Source organism: Erythrolamprus reginae, chromosome 7, assembly GCF_031021105.1.
Source record: "Erythrolamprus reginae isolate rEryReg1 chromosome 7, rEryReg1.hap1, whole genome shotgun sequence".
Lineage (NCBI taxonomy): Eukaryota > Metazoa > Chordata > Lepidosauria > Squamata > Dipsadidae > Erythrolamprus > Erythrolamprus reginae.
Genome location: NC_091956.1, coordinates 58,864,400 through 58,887,273, shown reverse-complemented (window position 1 = coordinate 58,887,273; position 22,874 = coordinate 58,864,400). Strand labels below are relative to the sequence as shown.

General features: G+C 40.3%; 1 protein-coding gene and 1 long non-coding RNA gene across 3 annotated transcripts in view; one reads left to right on the top strand and one right to left on the bottom strand.

Annotated features, from left to right (window-relative positions):
* The first annotated feature begins 175 nt into the window (after positions 1 to 175).
* LOC139170440 (uncharacterized) lies at positions 176 to 10,096 on the top strand. Its single transcript, XR_011559628.1, has 2 exons — positions 176 to 648; positions 8,952 to 10,096. It is a non-coding gene; the product is annotated as an uncharacterized lncRNA (long non-coding RNA).
* Positions 10,097 to 10,451: 355 nt separating this feature from the next.
* The window catches only part of USP53 (ubiquitin specific peptidase 53), a 51,019-nt gene continuing 38,596 nt past the window's right edge, over positions 10,452 to 22,874 (bottom strand). For both annotated transcript variants that reach the window (XM_070757667.1, XM_070757668.1), the window contains one exon: positions 10,452 to 16,009. In XM_070757667.1, the coding sequence (XP_070613768.1) occupies positions 15,052 to 16,009 (958 nt within the window). In that variant the 3' untranslated portion in view covers positions 10,452 to 15,051. The remainder of the gene's footprint in view (positions 16,010 to 22,874) is intronic.

Genomic DNA, 22,874 nt, shown 5'->3' with positions numbered 1-22,874 from the left:
CCAGAATTCTCCAGCTAGCTACTCCGGCTGGAGAATTCTGGGAGTCGGAGTCCATAAACCTTAAAGTTGTAAAGTTTGGCCAGCCCTGCTCTAACTGCGGGAAAAACGATTTCCTTCTGTTTGGAGTCTTTGCAAGGAATGTAAACTCCTCATTATCTCTATTCATCGCCACGGGCATCCAAGGCCAGGTTTCTACGTCCAAGCAATGTCCGGGCCGTAGAGAATTCTCTTTCGCGGTGGATCAACCACAGGCAGAATCTCCCTTTATCTGAACAGACATACTGTACTGTATAAGGGTTTCGCCCCACCGGAAGTCTCTACCGGAAACATCGCCATGGGGCCTCTCCTTTTTTTTTTTTTGCGTGTGTGTCTCTATGTCCTACGTACGCCGAGGCGCCGCTCGCGGCATAAACTCTTTCCGCGTGAGCGGCAATGGAGGTTCCGGGAGGCGTTGAGGTGCGAGACCGCCGAAAGGCTGAGCCCGAACCGGACCGGCTGGCAGCCGAGGTGGCCGGAACGACGGGGAACGTGTCCTGCGGGGCCCCTCTCTCCGGGACGTCCTACTGGTTGGATTTCTGGCTGATGATCCTCTTCGACTTCGTCCTCTTCCTCTTCGTGTATCTGCTACCGTAGCGGCAGCATGGAGGGGTGAGTGGCAAGGGGCGATGGCGGAGGAAGCGGAGAATGGAGGGAGAACGGGGGCCAAGGGCGAGTTCCAGATTGGAAGAGAAATCAGCAGGATCACGTTGGAGCGCTCTTGAATTGGGCGAAGCCGGCGGTTGATCTTTTGGGATCCGAGGACACGACCCACCAGCTGTCACCGGGAGGCGGGAAGCATTAGGCCATTTTCTTTGGCCAGGCAATAATATAAATCCCAGACGGATGTCTATGGCAGTGTTTCCCAACCTTGGCAACTTGAAGATATTTGGACTTCAACTCCCAGAATTCCCCAGCAACACTGGTCTATGGAGAGTCATCCAGGTCCGGATTGTCCCAAAGGTTTTTTTTCAAGAGGCAACTGGACTTTCGGGGGTGGGGGGGTTGGAAGACGTTTCAAACAACTTTTCCCCCTTAGACCTGTGCTTCTCAACCTTGGGCGCTGGAAGATGTGTGGACTTCAACTCCCAGAATTCTGGGAGTTGAAGTCCACACATCTTATTTATTTTTATTTATTTATTTATTTTGTCCAATACACTATAATACACAATGAAGGTTATAGAGAATATAGTAGAGAAGAAATATGAGATATAGGAGAAACTATAGGATAGGGGATGGAAGGCACTCTAGTGCGCTTATGTACGCCCCTTACTGACCTCTTAGGAATCTGGAGAGGTCAACTGTGGATAGTCTAAGGGTAAAATGTTGGGGGGTTAGGGGATGATACTATAGAGTTCCACGCTTCGACAACCCGATTACTAAAGTCATATTTTTTACAGTCAAGTTTGGAGCGGTTAATATTAAGCTTTAATCTGTTGTGTGCTCTTGTGTTGTTGTGGTTGAAGCTGAAGTAGTCTTTGACAGGCAGGACATTACAGCATATGATCTTGTAGGCAATACTTAGATCATGTTTAAGGCGTCATAGTTCTAATCTTTCAAGCCGCACCGAGTCTGCGGAGAGGGGCGGCATACAAATAAATAAATAAAAGACCCAGGATTGTAAGTCTAGTTTCGTAGGGTATTCTGTTTTGAGTGGAGGAATGAAGGGCTCTTCTTGTGAAGTATCTTTGAAGCGCCCAAGGTTGAAAAACACTGCCTTAGACTATCCACAATTGACCTCTCAAGGTTCCTAAGAGGTCAGTAAGGGGCGTACATAAGTGCACTAGTGTGCCTTCCGTCCCCTGTCCAATTGTCTCTCCTTTATCTCATATATCTTTTCTTTCATATATCTTCTCCCCTGTTTTTATATTTTTTCTTCTATCCTTTTCTTTATATACATATTACTACTTGTCTATTTTCTTCAATGTGTATTGTGTATTGGACAAAACAAACAAACAAACAAACAAATGTTTCGCTTCCCATCCAAGGAGCTTCTTTAGCTCTGACTGAATGGAACTACAAAGGTCGCCCAGAAAGTAAAGCATCACATTTTTTTTCTTCAACAATTATTTATTGAACACAATGAAACTTACACACAAGAAAGAATGGTGTTTCTTCTACACTCCCTATTTTTCCACGTAATCTCTGTCCTGTTCTATGGCCTTCCTGCAGTGAGACACAAGAACATGTATGTCCTGTTCCTACCACTCCTTGTTCTGGTCACGAAGCTATTTCTGTACTGTGCGAATCACCTCTTTGTCATCGTCAGCTGTGCCCAGTGACTAACCACACTTTGGTCAACTGCAGATTCTCCATAAAGTGTATACAAACGTTTGTGAATGTTCCCAACAGTTTCTTTCTCCGCAGGGAGAAATTCAATCACAATACGCTGCTTGTAACGTACATCACTTACAGACACCATTTCAAAACGCTGCTGCAGCTACGCTATCTGTCTGAAGAAATGCAAAGTTTACACACGCACTTCTGACAATTCAAATAATGTATATCTAAAGTTTCACATTCGTACCATTACTGTAGGTTGAGGAAAAAAAATGTGGTGCATTACTTTCTGGGCAACCTCGTACCTATGCCTGGGTTCAGTAGTGGAGGGACACAGGGCAGAAAACATCCAGCAGAAAGCACAGCTCCACAAACACAGTCCTTTCAACAATTCCAAGAAGGCTCTACACCAGACCTGGGCAAGGGGCCCGCCCGCTGTCTGTGACCGGTCCACGGAGATCGGGGTCTGCTCCAGTGCGAGGATGAAAGAGCTCACCGCGTCTGCCGGGATTCCTCCGGTTCCTGCTTTCCTGATGAATCATAAAGAAAGCAGGAACTGGAGGAGTCCCGGCAGACGCGATGAGCTCTTTCATCCTCGCACTGGAGCGGACCCCGACCTCCTACCGAGAGCGGCCAAGCACAGAAACCATGCACACACCCCAGCGCAGTGACTGTGGTGCACCGTGTTGTCATAAAGCAAACAATTAGGGGTCTGTAGAGTGGGTCTGGGTGTTTAGGTCAGGCCAGGGTCTGGGTCTTTACAGTATTGGGTAGAACTAAGTTAATTATATTAGTCCGGGCCAATTTCTCATGCAGTCCCATGGCAAAATGCCCATCCCTGCTCTACACCCATTTATACTACTTAAGTGACTCTGAGGACACAAAGTGCCCTCAATTACTCTCTCAGCTAGGGCTGTCAAACTGGTACATCACATGCTAGCTATGGCCATGCCCGGTGCAGCAAAGGAGAAAAAAAGTAGCAATATGTCAGGTGATGCTGCTGGTGAGTTTGACACACCTGCTCTAAAATAATGCTAATAATAATAATAATAATAATAATAATAATAATAATAATACAGTAATACCTCATGATACGAACTTAATTGGTGCAAGGAGGAGGTTCGTAAGACGAAAGGTTCGTAAGACGAAACATTGTTTCCCATAGGAAACAATGTAAAGTCAATTAATCCGTGCAACCAAACCCCCCCCCCCCCCGCAAAAAAACGGCTTTCCGGCTGTTTTAAAAGGTGACAGCTGGCCTGGGGGGCTTCCAAGCACCCCCCCGAACCCGGGTTCGGGGTTCGGGGGGGTGCTGGCAAGGCCCCCAGGCCGGCTGCGACCTTTTAAAAGAGCCGCGCCGCTTCCCATCTGTCTCCTGAAGCCGAACGGCAAAGCCGAACTTCCGCGTTCGGCTTAAGGAGACAGCTGCGAAGCGGCGCGGGTGTTTTAAAAGGTCGCAGCCAGCCTGGGGGGCTTGCCAGCACCCCCCCGAACCCCGAACTTTTGCTGAACCTCCGGGTTCGGGGTTCGGGGGGGTGCTGGCAAGCCCCCCAGGCCGGCTGCGACCTTTTAAAACACCCGCGCCGCTTCGCAGCTGTCTCCTGAAGCCGAACGCTAAAGCCAAACTTCCGCGTTCGGCTTCGGGAGACAGCTGCGAAGCGGCGCGGGTGTTTTAAAAGGTCGCAGCCGGCCTGGGGGGCTTGCCAGCAACCTCCCGAACTGAACCCGGGGTTCAGCAAAATTTTGCCTCTTCTTACGAACTTTGTTCGAGTTATGAACCGACGTTCGGGAGGCTTCTGGGAAACCCCGCCGCCCGGCTGTTACCTTTTAAAACAGCCGCGCGGCTTCCCAGCAGTCTCCGAATGCAGGTTCGTAACTCGAAAAAAGTTCGTAAGAAGAGGCAAAAATTTTCTGAACCCCGGGTTCGTATCACGAGTTGTTCGTAAGATGAGGGGTTCGTATCTTGAGGTACCACTGTAATAATAATAATAATAATACCATGTATTTATAATGCCCTTTTACCAAAGGGCATAGCAACAAGCCATATACAGTTGTTGTTGTTTTTTTTTTAATTATTATTATTATTATTATTATTATTATTATTATTATATAATATATAAGGTCCCACAGAGTTGGCCTTCTCCGGGTCCCGTCGACTAAACAATGTCGTCTGGCGGGCCCCAGGGGAAGAGCCTTCTCTGTGGCGGCCCCGGCCCTCTGGAATCAAGAGGGGATTAGAACTACTTCCACCCTCCTTGTCTTCTGTAAACTACTTAAGACCCACCTATACCGCCAGGCATGGGGGATTTGAGACATCTTTCCCCCAGGCACATTATAATTTATGTTTGGTATGTATGTGCTGTTTGGTTTTTAATTATGATAGGATTTTTAGTTATTTTTAATATTAGATTTGTGCCATTATAATATTGTTTTTATCGTTGTTGTGAGCCGCCCCGAGTCTTCGGAGAGGGGCGACATACAAATCTAATAAATTGAATTGAATTTAAATTTTTTATTATTATTATTATTATTATTATTATTATTATTATTATTATTATTATTATTATTAATTTGATTTTTATATCGCCCTTCTTCTCAGGGTGGCTTACAACATGTTAGCCATAACACTTTTTAACCGCCAGCATATTGCCTCCACAATCCGGGTCCTCATGAGACAGACAATAATACTTAATAGGTTAATAAATATCCCCTCCCTCATATCCTGCAATTCCCCACATCCTACGATATACCATTGATAAAGACAGACAGACTGTTTTTAAAAAATTAAACAGTTAGTTAACAATCACAAGCCCAGGATGTAGAATGTTGCCCTCCCCATGACCAGGGAGCAACCTTACTCCTATAGATAAATAAGGACAGTGATGGTGCAAAAGGAGGACAGTGATGGTGCAAATTGATCAGCTGTTTGCAAGGGATGTAAATCCTTCCATTCCCCACTATCCAGCCAGTGCTGAAGAAGCTTCTTGGATGAGAAGCCAAACCCCTTTAAAGAAAAACCAGAAAGTCCGGTTGCCTCTCGGAAAAGCATCTTTGGGATAATCCGAGACAGGTTTCGACAATGGGTAATGTCTGTGTACTTTGAGATAAAAACAAAGGTGCCTTGTTTTGTGGGAGATTATTGAACAAAACCGAAATCACACCTTGTTTTCTAATTAAAAGAATTGATACTAAATTGAACAATAAGTCTTGAACTGTCAAAACATTTACTGGATGAGAAATTGTGGGATTCACCTTAGTTTTAATAGGAAAATGACCAAACGAGAAAGAGTTAGAGGAACATATTGTGTAACACATGGGCAAATGTGTTGGTCATATTTCTTTGGTTAAATCCAGATACTGTCAGGTTTATATATACTGGTATGTTGGGACGCTGGTATTTTTTTGGCATTTGGCCTCTGTACACTGCCACATTGAATTTGAAATGAAACTCTTAAGTTGTGAGTAAAATGAAACCGGTCAGCTTTAATTCAAAAGATTTCGCATAAATTGTGGCATTAACATTGAGGATTTACAGCCATCCTGAGTTTTGGTGGCCCATTAAAGATGGAACAAACTAACATAATTACAAATATAAGCATTGTTTTTAATAGTTGATGAAAATCCTTTGTAGCCAATGGCTGCCTGAAGTCTAGAACCCATGGACATAACCACTGAGTTTCCTCATTTAATAATAATAATAATAATAATAATAATAATAATAATAATAATTATTATTATTATTATTATTATTATTATTATTATTATTATTATTATTATTTATTGCATTTGTATGCCGCCCCTCTCCGTAGACTCGGGGCGGCTAACAACAATAATAAACACAACATGTACAATCCAATAATAAAAACAACTACAAACCCCTATTATAAAACCAAACATACACACAAACATACAATGCATAACTTGTAATGGCCTAGGGGGAAGAGCTATCTCAACTCCCCCATGCCTGGCGGTATAAATGAGTCTTGAGTAGTTTACGAAAGACAGGGAGGGTGAGGGCAGTTCTAATCTCCGGGGGGAGTTGGTTCCAGAGGGCCGGGGCCGCCACAGAGAAGGCTCTTCCCCTGGGGCCCACCAAACGACATTGTTTAGTCGACGGGACCCGGAGAAGGCCAACTCTGTGGGACCTTATCGGTCGCTGGGATTCGTGCGGTAGCAGGCGGTTCCGGAGGTAATCTGGTCCATTGCCATGTAGGGCTTTAAAGGTCTTAACCAACACTTTGAATTGTGACCAGAAACTGATAGGCAGCCAATGCAAGCCACGGAGTGTTGAAGAAACATGGGTGAATCTTGGAAGCCCCACGATGGCTCTCGCGGCTGCATTCTGCACGATCTGAAGTTTCTGAACACTTTTCAGAGGTGTTCCAATGTCAACTGTGGATCGAGAAGGACGCCCAAGTTGCGAACCCTCTCTGAGGGGGTCAGTAGTCCCCCCCCCAGGGTAATGGACGGACAGATGGAATTGTCCTTGGGAGGCAAGACCCACAGCCACTCTGTCTTGTCTGGGTTGAGTTTGAGTTTGTTGACACCCATCCAGGCCCCAACAGCCTCACTTCCACTGCTTCGTTGACTGGACATGGGGTGGAGATGTATAACTGGGTATCATCGGCGTATTGATGATACCTCACTCCATGCCCTTGGATGATCTCACCCAGCGGTTTCATGTAGATATTGAATAGCAGGGGGGAGAGGACCGACCCCTGAGGCACCCCACAAGGGAGGGACCTAGGGGTCGACCTCTGACCCCCCACTAACACCGACTGCGACCGACCGGAGAGGTAGGAGGAGAACCACTGAAGAACAGTGCCTCCCACTCCCAACCCCTCCAGCCCGTGCAGAAGGGTACCATGGTCGATGGTATCGAAAGCCGCTGAGAGGTCAAGAAGCACCAGGACAGAGGACAAGCCCCTAGATAATCGGCTTCTTCCAAGGACCGCTGGAGTTGGAGCGCCACCACCTTCTCAACAACCTTCCCCATAAAGGGAAGGTTGGAGACTGGACGGTAGTTATTAAACACGGCTGGGTCCAGGAAAGGCTTCTTGAGGAGGGGGCGCACAATGAAATGCTTTGCCACATCTTTATTGCAGTTGCTTTTATCTGTTGCTTGTTTGCAGGTCTTGCCATTGTACCAATATGTACAAACCTGATTGTAATTCCCTTTTTCTCAGCTGCAGCTGTGATGCAGATGCTTTCTGGGGTTGAAGGATAACATTTTATCCAGGACCAGCTTTCCTTTTCCTTCCTTCTAAGAAGCAATTTAATTCTTGAGTATCATTTTGCTACTAAATAGCGAGTCCTGTTTCTATAGCTTTCTGTAGTTTCTGTGGAGTTCTTGGTGCTCTCTAAGCTTCGTATTTATTTATATGTTTCTTTACATGACTATGTATTAAAAGTGCCTTTGTGGGTCTTGCTTGGTGATTTCTTGGTCTTAGATGGCATCTAAAATTGCTGAGGCAAAGAATGGATGAGTGATTTATTATGAAAGTTTGATCATCTAATATTAGCGTTGCGCATTTCAGGACATAGTGTAGCAACATGCAATAGTATATGTATGAGATAAATATGTCTAATTCTAAGGAAGTGATATGTTTAAAACCTTTTAAAAACTGTATTCAGAAAGTACCAAGTTTTCAAAACAGGGGTTTTTTGTGCATGTTTGGGGCGGCATACAAATCTAATAAATAAATAAATAAATAAAATCAATTTTAAATGGTTCAAAAGCACGTTTATGCAATTTCTTATCTATATTGAATTAATGACTAGGTTTTTTTTAATCCAGAATTATGGCTAGTAATTTCTTTGGAGCAAGATTTTTAACTGCATTAATCAAGTAAATGGTCTTACATCATTTACTAAACATTTATAATTCCATTCCATAATTCCATAGTGATTGAGAATGTTGGGCTAATTCAGTAAATGAGAGGATAGAATTTTGGACAATTAAAACATGTAATGCCATTTATATCTTAATGGGTATGATTGTTTTTTACTTATTGCAATCACATCAGACCAAGTAAAAAGGTAAATCACTTTATGCCACAAAGGAAAAAATAGTCGCTGACCTTGTTAAGTATTATTATGGCTCCATAGCATTATACCTGTGTGTGGGTGTGTCAAACTAACAGCCCCAGCTGGATGCATCACAGAGAGGCTACACCCACCTAGGCTCTGCAAAGGGAAAAACATGGCAATATATCATGTGATGGCAATATGACTATGAGTTTGACACCTGTGTATTATAAAATAATTGGAAAATCTAAGAAAATGATGAATTAGTTTATAATTCATAATATGTTTCCACCAGAAGCATCAGTGGCTATTAAAATAGCTTTAAAACTAATCAACGTTCATGAAATATAGAGTTTTGGTGATTAATAACTGAAAGATATATGACTAGAGGCAAAAGAAATATCTATGAATAATCCATTGGGAAGGAACAATAGCGAGTCCTGTTTCTGTAGCTTTCTGTAGTTTCTGTGGAGTTCTTGGTGTTATGTTCTGTTCTACTTTTAGCTTTATCAGGCAACTGATGATGCTGTACTGATATGCAGGATTATATTGGATACAATTTTTTTTCCACTGATTGATCTAATTTTTGTTTTCTTTATACTGGACAGACAGACTGCCTTCAAGAAAAACCAGCTAATGTTACTCCTTGCACTGCTTTCGCTTCACAACCAAAAATAAAAGAACACTGGAAAACTTACATCTGAAATCTCAATTACAACTGTTCTTTCTATATTTGAATTGCTGACATATTTTTCCTGGGCAATTGGATGTGGTGAACTTGCTTTACGATGAACTGTCATGTTTCACATTATTCTTCAATAAGTTCAAATTGTGCCTTAAAATATAACACTATCATTGAAGTGACACAAGTTTGAAGTTGTCTATTTTCAGCAATTGACTCTTATGACCATCCAAGTGGAGACGAATATTTCTGTAACAATAATTTATGAACAATTCCTAGCATAAAATGAGAAATTGTAACCTGATCAATTCTGGGGGTTGTTTTAATTTCTTTTATGTTGATATGTTGCACATATTCTTCTCCTATGCAAGGAAAGTCATTTGCTCTGTTTGAAGTTTTAAAGTACTTTGTGCTCAGCTTTGTGCCTTCAGGAACAATGTGTGCTTGGACTGTGGGGATGGTATTTCATGATACTTATGATATATAAACAGACCAACCACTTGAATAAATTTTACTGTATGTAATGTGGTCCTGATCCTCATTATACAGTACTTTGGATTTGCCCCTTTGGAGTTTCATGTTCTAAAAGTAGATTGAAAAGTAAGTATAGACATTCCTGTTAATTTTGATAATTTAAATAATGTTTTTCTTTTGATCTATTCTCTCTCAATAATTTATAAGCTGAACATTTATTACATTTATATCCTAGAGTAAATGGATTCACCCCATTTTTGTCAAGTTGGGACAAACGGTTGTCTTTAAACATTGAATTAATTACATTGACCTGTATAAATTTGTTGTGAAGTTCATTTGATATTGATATTGAATTTGGGCTTATTTTCTCTGAGAAATTTGAGAGGGGGTTGTATTTAAAGTAAATTCAGTATTGTTGTTCAACCTATATAAGTAGATATGTCAGTTCCTCTACAAAAATTCATTCTATAGCCAAGCAATAAAAAAGGACACGATTGAATCAAACATATTAATATCTATCATAATTTGCATTCTTTGTCCTGTTAATGTTCTGCAACTGTTCTTCCCCGGCTAATAAAGAAATAAGAAAACCTTCAATTATGTAAATGTGAATTCTGGTCTGCATTTACAAAGTACAGAGAAAATAGCAATACAATCATTTTCTTAACTGAGAAACTGAACATTTCGAATGATTTTTCTTCTCAAATTCTATACAAGCAAATAGGAATGTGCCCCAAAATACTAGGTTCTCAATTTTCTTAGTTGAAAAAGTCAACTTACTATAGTGCAATACATAAGAGAGTTATAAATAGTATGAATAAAACTGAATTCACTACTAATAGTTTTACTATTGGGTCTAATACTGTTCATCAGAATGGATGTTCCTAAAGAAATGGGTGATTCAAAGCCACTACCACGTGTGAATTCAAATAAAACAATCCATACGTCATGATTTACCTATATTTACATATTTATTAAATACAACTGGTAATGTTATTTAGAATCTTTCATAGTGTCAGCATATCCACCCTTATTTTAAAAATTTGGAATCTTGATAAACTTAGCATAGTTAAATGAAAACTGGCTTATTTAAATGCATAAATATTAACAAGTATTCATTTGATAAAATTAGAATTTCATCTGCTTTTACAGAAATATAAATCAACTGCAGTTCAGAGGTGAAACTGAATATGATATGGAGCAGAATGCAAGTGTTACATTTTACCAGATGGTTGGTCACTATTATTTGCTAGCAGATATTTGCTCTCTCAAACAGGAGCACTGTATTCTTAAAACTAAAAACTAATGGTTTGCACCTGTTTCACAGAAAAATCAGACATCTACAAACTATTGGCGATCTTATTTTTGTTTTATCAGGAAGTACATGCAGAACAATTTAAAAAGGGTTAAATTTTAAAAAGTTTTAAAAAGATATTCTTCTAATGTTAAATGCATTTAACATTACAAAAGCCAGACAAATCTATAGTCCAAGGGAACAATTATAAAAATAAAAGTTTAAAAAAGCAGATATTGCAAGCAAATATTAAGACTGTACAGCCAGGTATAAAAAATGAGAAGTTGATCAAGTTCCCCTTATTTGATCGCAATAAATGTGTGCAAAAATTGTCTATTAAGACTTTTATATTTCTTTAAATCACATATACTCACAAATCCCATACTTCTCATGTATACAGGAAATGAACATTACCTTTACATTTTTAAAATACAATAATACTCTTAACAGAGGTAATTCACATTACTCTTTACATAAATATTACAAATTCAAATTATTTCAGTAACAGCTTTCAATTGAATACTTTGATTCCAGTACTTATAGTTCCATTTTTACCTATAAAGGCCTTACATTATTACATATTACCTGCATATCAGGAATGAAATGAGACTTTTTTAATTTAAAAAAAAACATCAAAAATTAATTTTAGTTACTTTGAGATGAAGTTACTTCTGTTTTATTTGTAATCATGAATACACTACCTATACGTGCTTTGAACAAACCAGTAACTTCTGAAAAAAGCACTAGAGCATGATAGATACCAATAAAATTAAAAGCTAAGTCAGCTCCATAACAAGAAACCAATGATGTGGAGTTACATTCATTGTTAAGACAGATATAGTTTAGTGTGGTTAAAGCACCAGACTAAAAAGCACAGGACTCTTTTAGTTCCTGTTCCATCTTAGGCATGAAGTCAGCTGGGCGACTTGGGCCAGCTTACTCTTTCACACTCCTAGGAAAGTAATGGCAAACTACTTTAAAAATGTCAAGACAGCAAAGGACGTATCCAGGCACTTGTCAGGAATCAAGACTAACTTGAAGATATGGAGAAGAAAATAGGTACGTTACTGTCAGTGTAAACAAAAGATTTGGGGCTTTCAACTCAATCTTGATTGCAATTTTTGGGTAACAGTTTCTGAAAGTACTTTGCTAGTGCCTTCTTTCTACAATAATTGCCTCAAAGTCACTCAGTTATTATATCTAAGGCAAGACAAGAACTCGGGTCCTCTGCCTCTAATCTTACCTCTTAATCACTAGACTTACTGGTAGCCTTTAATTTAGGACCATAACTCAAGGTGGAAAATGTGTTAAGCAGCACAGTTTTAAGTGAGATGTGGCCTGATCCAGTTTTATGAACTTTTTGCCGCTAAGCAAATCACTGGGTTGTTAAGGCAAACATGTGATTCTGACTTGCAACATTCCCTACCGTCTTTCCCATGGCTTTGTTTATTGGAAGTTGGCTGGGAAGGTCACCAATGGTTGTCACATGACACTTCAACTGTTGCATGAGCCAGGGATCAAATACTCAGATCATAATCATACGACAGAGCAATTTCTATAATAGTTGTTAAACGTAAGGCGTGGTCACAAACCACTTTTCCCAGAACTGCCGTGACTTCAAAGTGTCATTGAACAAATGGTCATAAATCAAGCACTGCCCTTATCTTTCAGACACTGTCTCTGAAAGTTGAAAGAGTAGGAAGACTCCTTCATTAACATAAATGTGGAACTTTAATGTAATCATATTGTAGGAAAGCATGCAAGCATCCCAGTAGTGGGTTCTAAAACCCATTGCTACTGGTTTGTGCATGTGTTCCCATGCGTGTGTGACACTTCTGCACATGCGCAGAAGCTTCAGCACATGGGCAGATGGGCGGAGCCTCCCATCGCCATGGGTTCACAAAACCAGGCCGAACTGGGAGCAAGCCACCACTGAAGCATCCCTATTTTACACTACTACTAATGTTCTGAGTAGGCCCAACTACCAATTATAATAGCACTCTCCCCGTTTGAAGTTACAAATTTGCATTTATAATCCAATTATAGTGCAAACTTACAATGGAGTGTTCCAAAACACATAGCAGCTATCATGCTGAAAACAAACACATTTACATTTTTAGGACAAAGAATTTTTAAAGGTACAGTGTCATACATTTTTACCTAAAAATTGCATGTTTATTCCATTTCAATTTTTAAAAAGGAATATCTTCAGGTTGAACTGATCAGAATCCCATGTTTTATGCCTCTGCTGGTTTTAAGAAAATCAGACTACTTTCTATACATGCAATGATTTAAATATTCTCTACAGCAGCTTTAATATAAAAATATATTTATACAATTCATTTATCACATTTTTTGAGCCCAACAATATACTTAAATATTTTATTGCAAACAACTGCTATGCATAATTTTTGTATTTAAAATACTGCACAATGCAAGAAACTATTGCTGTTTAAAACTCTAGCTACCATAATATATACTGTATATTAAAATAAAATTTAAGACTTCATTAAGGCATCATTTCAAATATTTAAAAGATAATAGTGAGATCTTGAATAACTGATTCAAGAAAATAGATTAATGATTAATATCTGTCTGCTACAAAATGTAGGTTTTTAATGATTATATATCATTCTGTGCATATTTCTAATATCAGTATATGCTTCCAGTATTTAACAGTTTCTTGATTAGTCTAACAAGGAGTTTTAAAATAATTCTGTCATAAAATTTCTTATGCTGCTAGTCTCATGGCAAAATAGTAGTGTGATTATTAAATTTCTAATTAAGAGTACCTGAATATAAGGGAAAGTGAATACCCATTTAATGCACTTTTTCACTTTCTTGCAAAAGTTCTAAATATCTCACAACCAGAATGTTTAAGTATTTCATAAATACTTTTCTTTGTTACTCTCTGGCTACTCAGTTCATTAACAAGAACCATGCTTCTTAGGAAGCCAATTTAATACACGTGTAACTGTGTAAAAAATGCAGCATTTCACACTGTGAAAGTTTTGTCCTGGAGCTAATCAGTTCACAGGGAAGTCATAACTACAAAATGACATCAGACACAAAAGCCTGGAAAATTGCTACAACATGCAGCCCATCTATATCAATCCATAAAGCTCTCTCTATAGCTTTCACTTGAAAGGGAGCATTTCAAAATTGAAGTGTTTGGCACACTTCTGATACACACAAACACACACACACTTTGTTTGTGTGTGTGTAAATGTGTGTGTGTGTACATACATACACCAAGTATAGTATATACAGTATGTGTGCATACACACACAGTATATATGTATTTATATATACAGACAGACACATATACACTGTGTATATATAATACATGCTGTACATACATATTAAAAATAATCCCATATTGTCATACTGAGGTAGTACAGTGTATGTAGATTATATTCAATTTTTACATAGCAAGATTGAAAGTGCCTTTACATGAAAAAAATGAAGTGCATGTAAACAATTCATATCACTAAACATTTCCGTTTATGACAAACTTTACATAAAGAACACAATTTTCATCAAAACCTCTCAAGGCCTTTATAAAGATCATACTACCTTGTTATTGCATGGATCCTTTGGTACTTAAGAATAATCCTTACAATTCAATCATATTTCTTTAAAGCAGTACAAATCACTGTTCACACTTGTGAGGGTCAATTTATCTGTGAAAGGGTTTATCTGAGATTATCTATCATACTCTCCATTTCAAATTCTGTGAGATTTTTTTCGTAAGAATTCAACATTCAAAATAAATGTAAATAACAATGCTTAAAAATGTTGTATTGTCTTAATAATATGGGACTTAAGTTTTTATAACTTACAAAAGTGCTATAGTTAGTTTGAAAATTTAACCAACTACGAAATCAGATCGAAAACCTACTTTCAAATATATTTATGGTATTTTGAAACATTCCAAAACAAGTCATTTTTAAAAGAAAGGGTATTCGTGCCATTAAAAAAAAGATGCACTTATTTATCATATGAAAGCAATTTAAAATATTTTATAAGTTCCTCATTTAAAAGAATAGCTACTTTGATTGAACTTATCCAAATTCGGCATTTCCCACAAGCATAAAACCATGTTTGATATTTCTTGACCACACATGCACATGCAAGGGACAGTCCATTAATGTGTACTTTCTAAATGAAATGTAGCTAATGTAGTATGTAAACTTAAACATCACATTGGTTTGGAGTTCTAAGGATTTGCATTCATTCACAAATTGTTCTTATTACATCACACATTTCCAATATTAGATTTATGCTTCTGCTGAGCTGTGGGGTGATTTGATTCAGAAGTGTGGTGGTAAGAGGTGTCCAAAGGCATTCCAGTTGGTAGCAAAGAGCTCTCTTTGTTTGACCCACTAGTATCTGCAAAATACAGTTTTGATCTCTGGTGGTATTTAATTCTGTAAGTATCGGTCATACAGTTATCAACTGAAAAATACGTAGTAAGCGATATAACATCATTTGCATTTGCATCTAGGGAGTTAGAATTTGGTTCAGTAAAACAAGTCCGTTTGTTCAAAGGATTACTGGATACAGTGCATAAATCCTTTCCTAATAAACTCGGCGAAGAACTCATCTTAGAGAACTCATTGCAATGAAATGCTTTCAACCTTTCTTCATCTGGTATTCCTTTTGAAGGGGCAACAGCAACATGCTTTTCAATTTTTGGATGATCTGTAAAGTTCAACTCCATGGTGGATTCTTGTTCTATGCCGTGCAAATAGGGCAGAGTATATTTCTTTGGTGGTAAAGGTGGTGGAAGATTTTGGTAAACTGTTTCTGTTGCATCATCATACTTGTTACTGTACATGCTGGTTTTATGTCCAGTAGATGGAGCAGTTTCAGTACAGCAAGGCTTGGGTTTGTTTTGTTGTAAGAAAAATGCAAGAGTAGGAGTAGAATTAACCGTCTTTGTATGAGACACTGGGCAGGGGACTTGCAAATGGGTAGATGAAGATTCACAGTTGTTTTGAACTCTTTCAGACATTCCATTCTCAATATAAGAAAAAACTGAACTGTCAGCACTATAGATATTTGTCTCAATAGGTCCATTTTCACCAGACCGTGGTAAAGAGTTTTGCTCATTGATTGTACTGTTTTTAATTTCTTTTCCAATGTGATCTTTTAAAGCTGTCTGCATTGATAATGTAGGTAAAGACTTCTTACTGGAATCTGGTACGTCAGTCCTAGAAAGCAAAAAATTAGTATTAATATAATTATTGCAAAATAGTAAATATAATGTAATTCTATTTGTAATTACTAGAATAAAATAATCTTTGTTATTTCATGGTGGGGTTGAGATATAAGCTTGTCAGCTTTAAAGAATCTAGCCAGATGTAAACAAGGTAATATTGCAGAATCCAGAATTTTGTAAACAAGTATACAGGTATAAGTAGGCTTTATATTCATGACTGAAATCTGTAAAAACAGCAACTACTTGGGAAAGGAAACAATCAGCCAGAAACTATGATGGACAGTAAACTGGTACAGGGGAATGATGGAAGAAACATCCAGATTGTCTGTCTTCAGTAGCTAACCATTAATGTCTCTAGTTGCCAGACAAAGCCAGTGCTTCAGGCTCTGTGAAAATATAACATTTATAAAAAATATTTCAATGATAATTGGTATAAAGACAGAAAGTTATCAAAAGATGGGAGTCGTTCTCCATTTTATTGTATATTGTCAAATATATATATATCTATATGCCATTTTCCATAAATTGATACAATAAACCAATGATTTTCAAACTATTCCATAGATCTGGAGAGTTTTGTGAGAGACTAAAATGAAAAGGGAGGGGGGAGTAGTTCATTCAAACAGTCAATTTTCTATCATGAGCACTTTAACTTTTGATCAATAGTTGCAGGTTTACTTTTTTAGCTAATGGTTTCAATGGCCTGGAAAAGTTTAAATCTCCCTGAAAAATAGTACAGTGGTACCTCATGATACGAACCCCTTGTGTTACGAACAACCCGAGATACGAACCCGGGGTTCAGAAAATTTTTGCCTCTTCTTACAAACTTTTTTCTTCTTACGAACCTGCCGCCGCCGCCGAGAAGCCCCGCCACCCGGCTGTCGCTTTTTGAAACAACCGGGGGGGCTTCCCAGCGGCCTCCCGAACCTGAACGCCAAACCCGAACCTCTGGGTTCGGCATTCAGGAGACCGCCGAGAAGCCCCCCGGCTGTTTTAAAACGTGACAGCCGGGCAGCAGGGCTTCCCAGCGGCCTCCTGAACGCCGAACCCAGAAGTTCAGCAAAAGTTTGGGTTCGGGAGGCCGCTGGGAAGCCCCGCCACCCGGCTGTCACCTTTTAAAACAGCTGGGGGGCTTCTCGGCGGTCTCCCGAACGCCGAACCCGGAAGTTCGGGTTTGGCGTTCGGGTTCATGAGGCCGCAGGGAAGCACCACCGGCTGTTTCAAAAGGTGACAGCCAGGCGGCGGCGTTTTTTTTGCGGGTTTTTCCCCCCGTTGCACAGATTAATTGATTTTACATTGTTTCCTATGGGAAACAATGTTTTGTCTTACAAACTTTTCGTCTTACGAACCTCCCCCTGGAACCAATTAGGTTCGTAAGGCGAGGTATTACTGTACTGATTTTAAACCCCTCAATGAATTGAACATTCTTACACAGCCAGAGATATCTAGAAAAGATGTTTTAGGATACAATATCTGATTCCTTTCCTTGAACTAATAGATTCTGTGCTGCTCAATATTACATGCCTCATTTTCATATGTATGTCTAGCCCCCAGATATAATCTGTACTGTCCGATGGCCAAGTTCTAATCTGCTTAAATAACAGGGTTTGAGAGTGATCGCATCCTTACAAATTAACTCTGGGACAATATAAGAGCAGTGATTGGTAGATTTCCCTGTATTCATATTTCATCCATCCAGAGTCACCAGCCAGCAGGACAAAAATCATCAATTGTTCTATTTACTGTGAGGTGGGATAGACATGGATAATTTTGGCAAGAACCAGATAATTTTTCTTTTTGTAGTTGCCTAAGTGAAAGGTTGCTGCTATTAGGTGTTCAGTGTTCAGTTACAGCAATCTGTCACTTGTGTTATTTCTGAAAGTGTGAAAGTTGATAATGGGGGAACTGTTCTACGAAAGCTACAGGCAAATATTCTGAAACCAGACTAGCTTGTTTTCAAAAAAACAAAAGATAGATGGAAATTATGTTATGCCAAAAATAGAATAGTTTCAAGCGCATTACACTGCACAGGCAGGAGAAAAAAAATTCAAGAATACGAACATTATTTTTATTACAAGTAGAACTTAATTTTGATAAATAATTGTTGCTGGAATTCTTTCACAATGTGTTGTGGCTAGCTCTGGCCCAGCTCCTGCCCCAAGGGCTGTGGATGTGGGGGAGACATCCACATGCTGCAGGCCTGTTTTGCTCCCCGTGGAATCTGCTGATGAAGGCTCCTCTGACCAAGAAGACATGAGTGACAGGGAGGAGGAGAGTGTGGCAGACAGCTCAGAAGGAGATCAATTATCTAGCTCCTCCTTAGATTCGGAACAAGAGTTAATGATACAGCCACACATGCGGACAGCGATGCATAGGCAGCAACAACTGAGAGATTATTATCAAAGAAAATGAGGCCACCTGTGGTTGGGTGGGGCTGTGGTAATTAGTGAGGCTGTTATAAATAGCAGCCTGTGGGTTTGGCCATTGTGGAGGATTATCTGATCATTGTGCCTTGCTGACTTTGACCTTTGTGTGCTGATTTTTCCCCGCTTTGAAACTAAACCAGAGCAAAGTGTGTTTCACTTTGTGAAAGAAGAAGGACTGTGAATTGCCTCACAGCTGCAAGCTAAGTATCACAGAACTGATAAAGGACTTGTACAAATTACCAGTTTGTTTGGAGACGAGTGCTCTTTGCTATACAAAAAGAGGGCTTAGTTTAAGTGAATTTTCATTATAAAGAACATTGTTTTGAATTTTCAAACGTGTGTGTGTCTGAAATGTGTACCTGTGAATTTTCGGGAGGATTCTACCAGAGAGCCCAACAGAACACAATGGTTTCATTAATTTACCAATGCTCAAATCAAACTCAGTCCCAGTAGAAGCCAGCCATTTAAAAAAAGGAATTATAAGCCAGTTATATTAACAGCTGTTTCATGGAAAGTGGTAAGAGGAATTAAAGAAAGAGGAAATAGGAACAAAGAGGAAGATTTACTGCATAAAAATTGGCATTTTTCAGATAAATCTTGTCTCGACCACTTTTAGAGTTTTCTGATACCACTAACAATCACAAAACCTGAAGACAACCTTTTAAAAAGTTTCTAGCTAAAGGCTTTTGAGTAAATGTAGTGGTCATGGGCTGTGTTTTTGTCAATAGCTACCTGGCTAAAATACAGAAAGCAAAGTAAATATTAAAAGGCAGTTTCTCAATGGATCAAAGTAAGAAATGAAGATCTTTAAGGATTTCTATTGGTTTGAATGTATGAATTTGACTTGGGAGAAAGCAATGAGTTGGTGAAATTTGAAGATTATAGTAAGCAACTGAGAGTGAACAAAATCAAAAGCCATTGAAAGGACTGGTTTAAATCTACTGAACACAATTCAAATTTAGGAAGTATAATTGATGTACCCTCAGGAAAAAATCTCTAACTTCACTAACACCTTGATGAATCTGACTAGACCAGTGATGGTGAACCTATGGCATGGGTGCCACAGGTGGCACACAGAGCCATAATTGCTGGCATGCGAGCAGTTGCCCTAGCTCAGCTCCAATGTGCATGTGTATGCTGGCCAGCTGATTTTTTGCTCATACAGAGGCTCTGGGAGGGTGATTTGGCTTCCAGAGAGCCTCCTGGGGGATGGGGAGGGCGTTTTTACCCTCCCCCAGCTCCAGGGAAGCCTTTGGAGCCTAGGGAGGGCGAAACACAAGCCTACTGGGCCCACCAAAAGTTGGGAAGCAGGCCATTTCCAGCCTGAAGAGAGCCTCCAGGGGGTGGGAAAACTGATTTCACCCTCCCTAGGCATCGAATTATGGGCATGGGCACTCGCGCATGTGCGATAGTCCGTATGCACACTCTTTCGGCACCTGAAGAAAAAAAGATTCACCATCACTGGACTAGATTGTAACAAACCAAGAAAAAAAATCTTGAAGTTAAACTGGCTAATACAATGAAGGTACCGACTGCATTTGTGGCAGTTATGAATAATACAAAATTGATACAATTATAGATCATTAGGAGACTCAAAGTAAAAATGCTAACTTTATAATTCCTCTGTACAAACCTATGCACGCCTATATTTTCTATAATATAGTTTTCATTGTACCAACTGAAAAAGGATATGCAGTGATGCCTCAATTTTCGCAATCTCGATCTTCGCGAAACGCTACACCACGGTTTTTCAGAAAATATTAATTAAAAAATACTCCACGGTTTTTTTGCTATACCACGGTTTTTCCCACCCGATGACGTCATACGTCATCACCAAGAGTCACTTCTCTGTCTCTTTCTTTTTCTTTCCTGTCATTCTCTGCTTCAATCATTTTCTCATTTCTCTTTTTTCTCCCCTTTTTTCTATCATTTCTCTCTCTCTTTCTTCCTCTCTCACACTCTCTTCCTCCCTCTCTCATCTCTTTCTTTCCTTCTCTCTCTTTCCTTCTCTCTCCTCCCCTCCACTTGCCCATGAGAAGAAAAAAAGCAACCTCTGCCGGGCAGCTCCCCTTGTGCCCCCGCTTTGTGCCTGCCTCTTTTGGGGATTTTTTTTTCTTTTCTTTTTTCGCCTTTGGTCTCCCATTAAGCCTGCCGCTTGGCCGCCGCCGAGGAGAAGCGCGGGGAGGGCGAGAGAGGGAGATCGTGGCATGAGAGGTCCCTGCAGAGCAAAGGGGGTGGCTGAGGCGGCAGAGGCGTAGCGGCGGCAGCGGCAGGCGAGCTTGGAGCCTTGCTTCGCCTCCTTCGCTGCAATACAAACGAAGGGGTCAGACGCAGCCTCGGCGAGCCGAAGGTTTCCGCGGCTCTGACCCAGAGCAGGAAGGGCTGGTGGGGGCGGCGAATCCACCTCCCCAGCCACTGGCTCCACCATTTATGCATGGTATGTCTGTGTGTGCGTCTGTTAGCATATAGGGTTTTAAAAAAATATTTAAATATTTTTAAATTTGTCTGTTTACTTATGATTTGTTTCTACATGTTGTGAGCCGCCCCGAGTCTTCGGAGAGGGGCGGCATACAAATCTAAGTAATAAATAAATAAAATAAATAAAAATAAATCTGCGCATGCGTGGCCATTGAAAAAAGGACGCGCATGCGCAGATGGTGTTTTTACTTCCGCACCACTATATCGCAAAAAATCGATTATCGTGAGAGGTCTTGGAACGTAACCCTCGCGATACTCGAGGGATCACTGTAAAGGCCTAAAGACTAAAATATATAAAGAATGACTGCAGGTTTTGGGTTTGTCTAATCTAAAGAAAAGATATGGGGTAACATGATAGTAGAAACCTGAACCACTTATGTGCACAACCTCCATCCCAGACACACCAACAACAGCTAAATCTTCTACAATTGAACCCATCCCATTGTGTTTACAACCCCTAGTGATCACAGAAAAGGAAGTGAAAGATCTATTTCTCAGACAGAAGCCTGGAAAAGCACCAGGCCCAGACAAGATAACTCCTTCTTGCTTAAAAGTCTGTGCTGACCAATTGGCCCCCATCTTCACCCAAATCTTCAACAAATCACTAGAGTTGTGCTATGTTCCTTCCTGCTTCAAACGCTCGACTATCATCCCAGTGCCAAAGAAGCCCTCCTTCAAGGAACTGAATGACTACAGACCAGTTGCTCTAACATCTGTAGTTATGAAAACCTTTGAAAGGCTAGTGATGTTCCATTTGAAAGCCATCACGGATCCACTGTTAGACCCCCTGCAATTTGCATACCGAGCAAATAGATCAACAGATGATGCTGTTAATATGGCTCTACACTACATCCTTCAACATCTTGAATCTCCAATGACCTACGCCAGGGTCCTCTTTGTGGACTTCAGTTCAACATTCAATACCATCGTACCGGACATTCTCTTAACCAAACTAAATCAGCTAGCGGTACCTGAACACACTTGTAAGTGGATCACAAGCTTCCTAACAGACAGGAAGCAGCAGGTGAAGCTAGGAAAAATCACATCAGATATATGTACAAATTAGCACAGGTGCCCCCCAAGGCTGTGTACTCTCACCACTTCTCTTCTCTCTATACACTAATGACTGCATCTCATACGATCCATCTGTTAAACTACTGAAGTTTGCAGATGATACAACAGTGATCGGACTCATTCGAGACAATGATGAATCTGCATACAGACGGGAAGTTGAACAACTATCCTTGTGGTGTGACCAGAACAATCTAGAACTGAACACACTCAAAACCGTAGAAATGGTGGTAGACTTTAAGAGAAACCCTTCCACCCCTCACAATACTAGACAACACAGTATCAACAGTAGAGACCTTCAAATTTCTAGGTTCTATCATATCTCAAGACCTAAAATGGTCACCTAACATCAAAAACATCATCAAAAAAGCACAACAAAGAATGTTTTTTCTGCGCCAGCTCAGGAAGCTCAAACTGCCCAAGGAGTGCTGATTCAGTTCTATAGAGGAATCATTGAGTCTGTCATCTGCACCTCTATAACTGTCTGGTTTGGTGCTGCAACCCAACAGGACCGACACAGACTTCAGAGGATAATCAGAATTGCAGAAAAAACAATTGCTGCCAATCTGCCTTCCATTGAGGACCTGTATACAGTGATCCCCCGGGTATTGCGATCCCGATCATTGCGAACGGGCTAAATCGCGATTTTTTAACCCGGATGTAACAACACCATCTGCGCATGCGCGCCCTTTTTTTATGGCCACGCATGCGTAGATGGCGCCGGACAGATCAGCTGCTGGGCGGCTTCCCTGGGTCTTCCCCCTCTTGCTGGCGGGAGGGCGAGAAGCCCCCCCCAGCACCCGCTTGCCCGCCATTCGCCGCTCGCCCGCCCTTCGCCCGGCCACCCGCCCTTCGCTCACTGCTCGCCCAGCCACCCGGGTT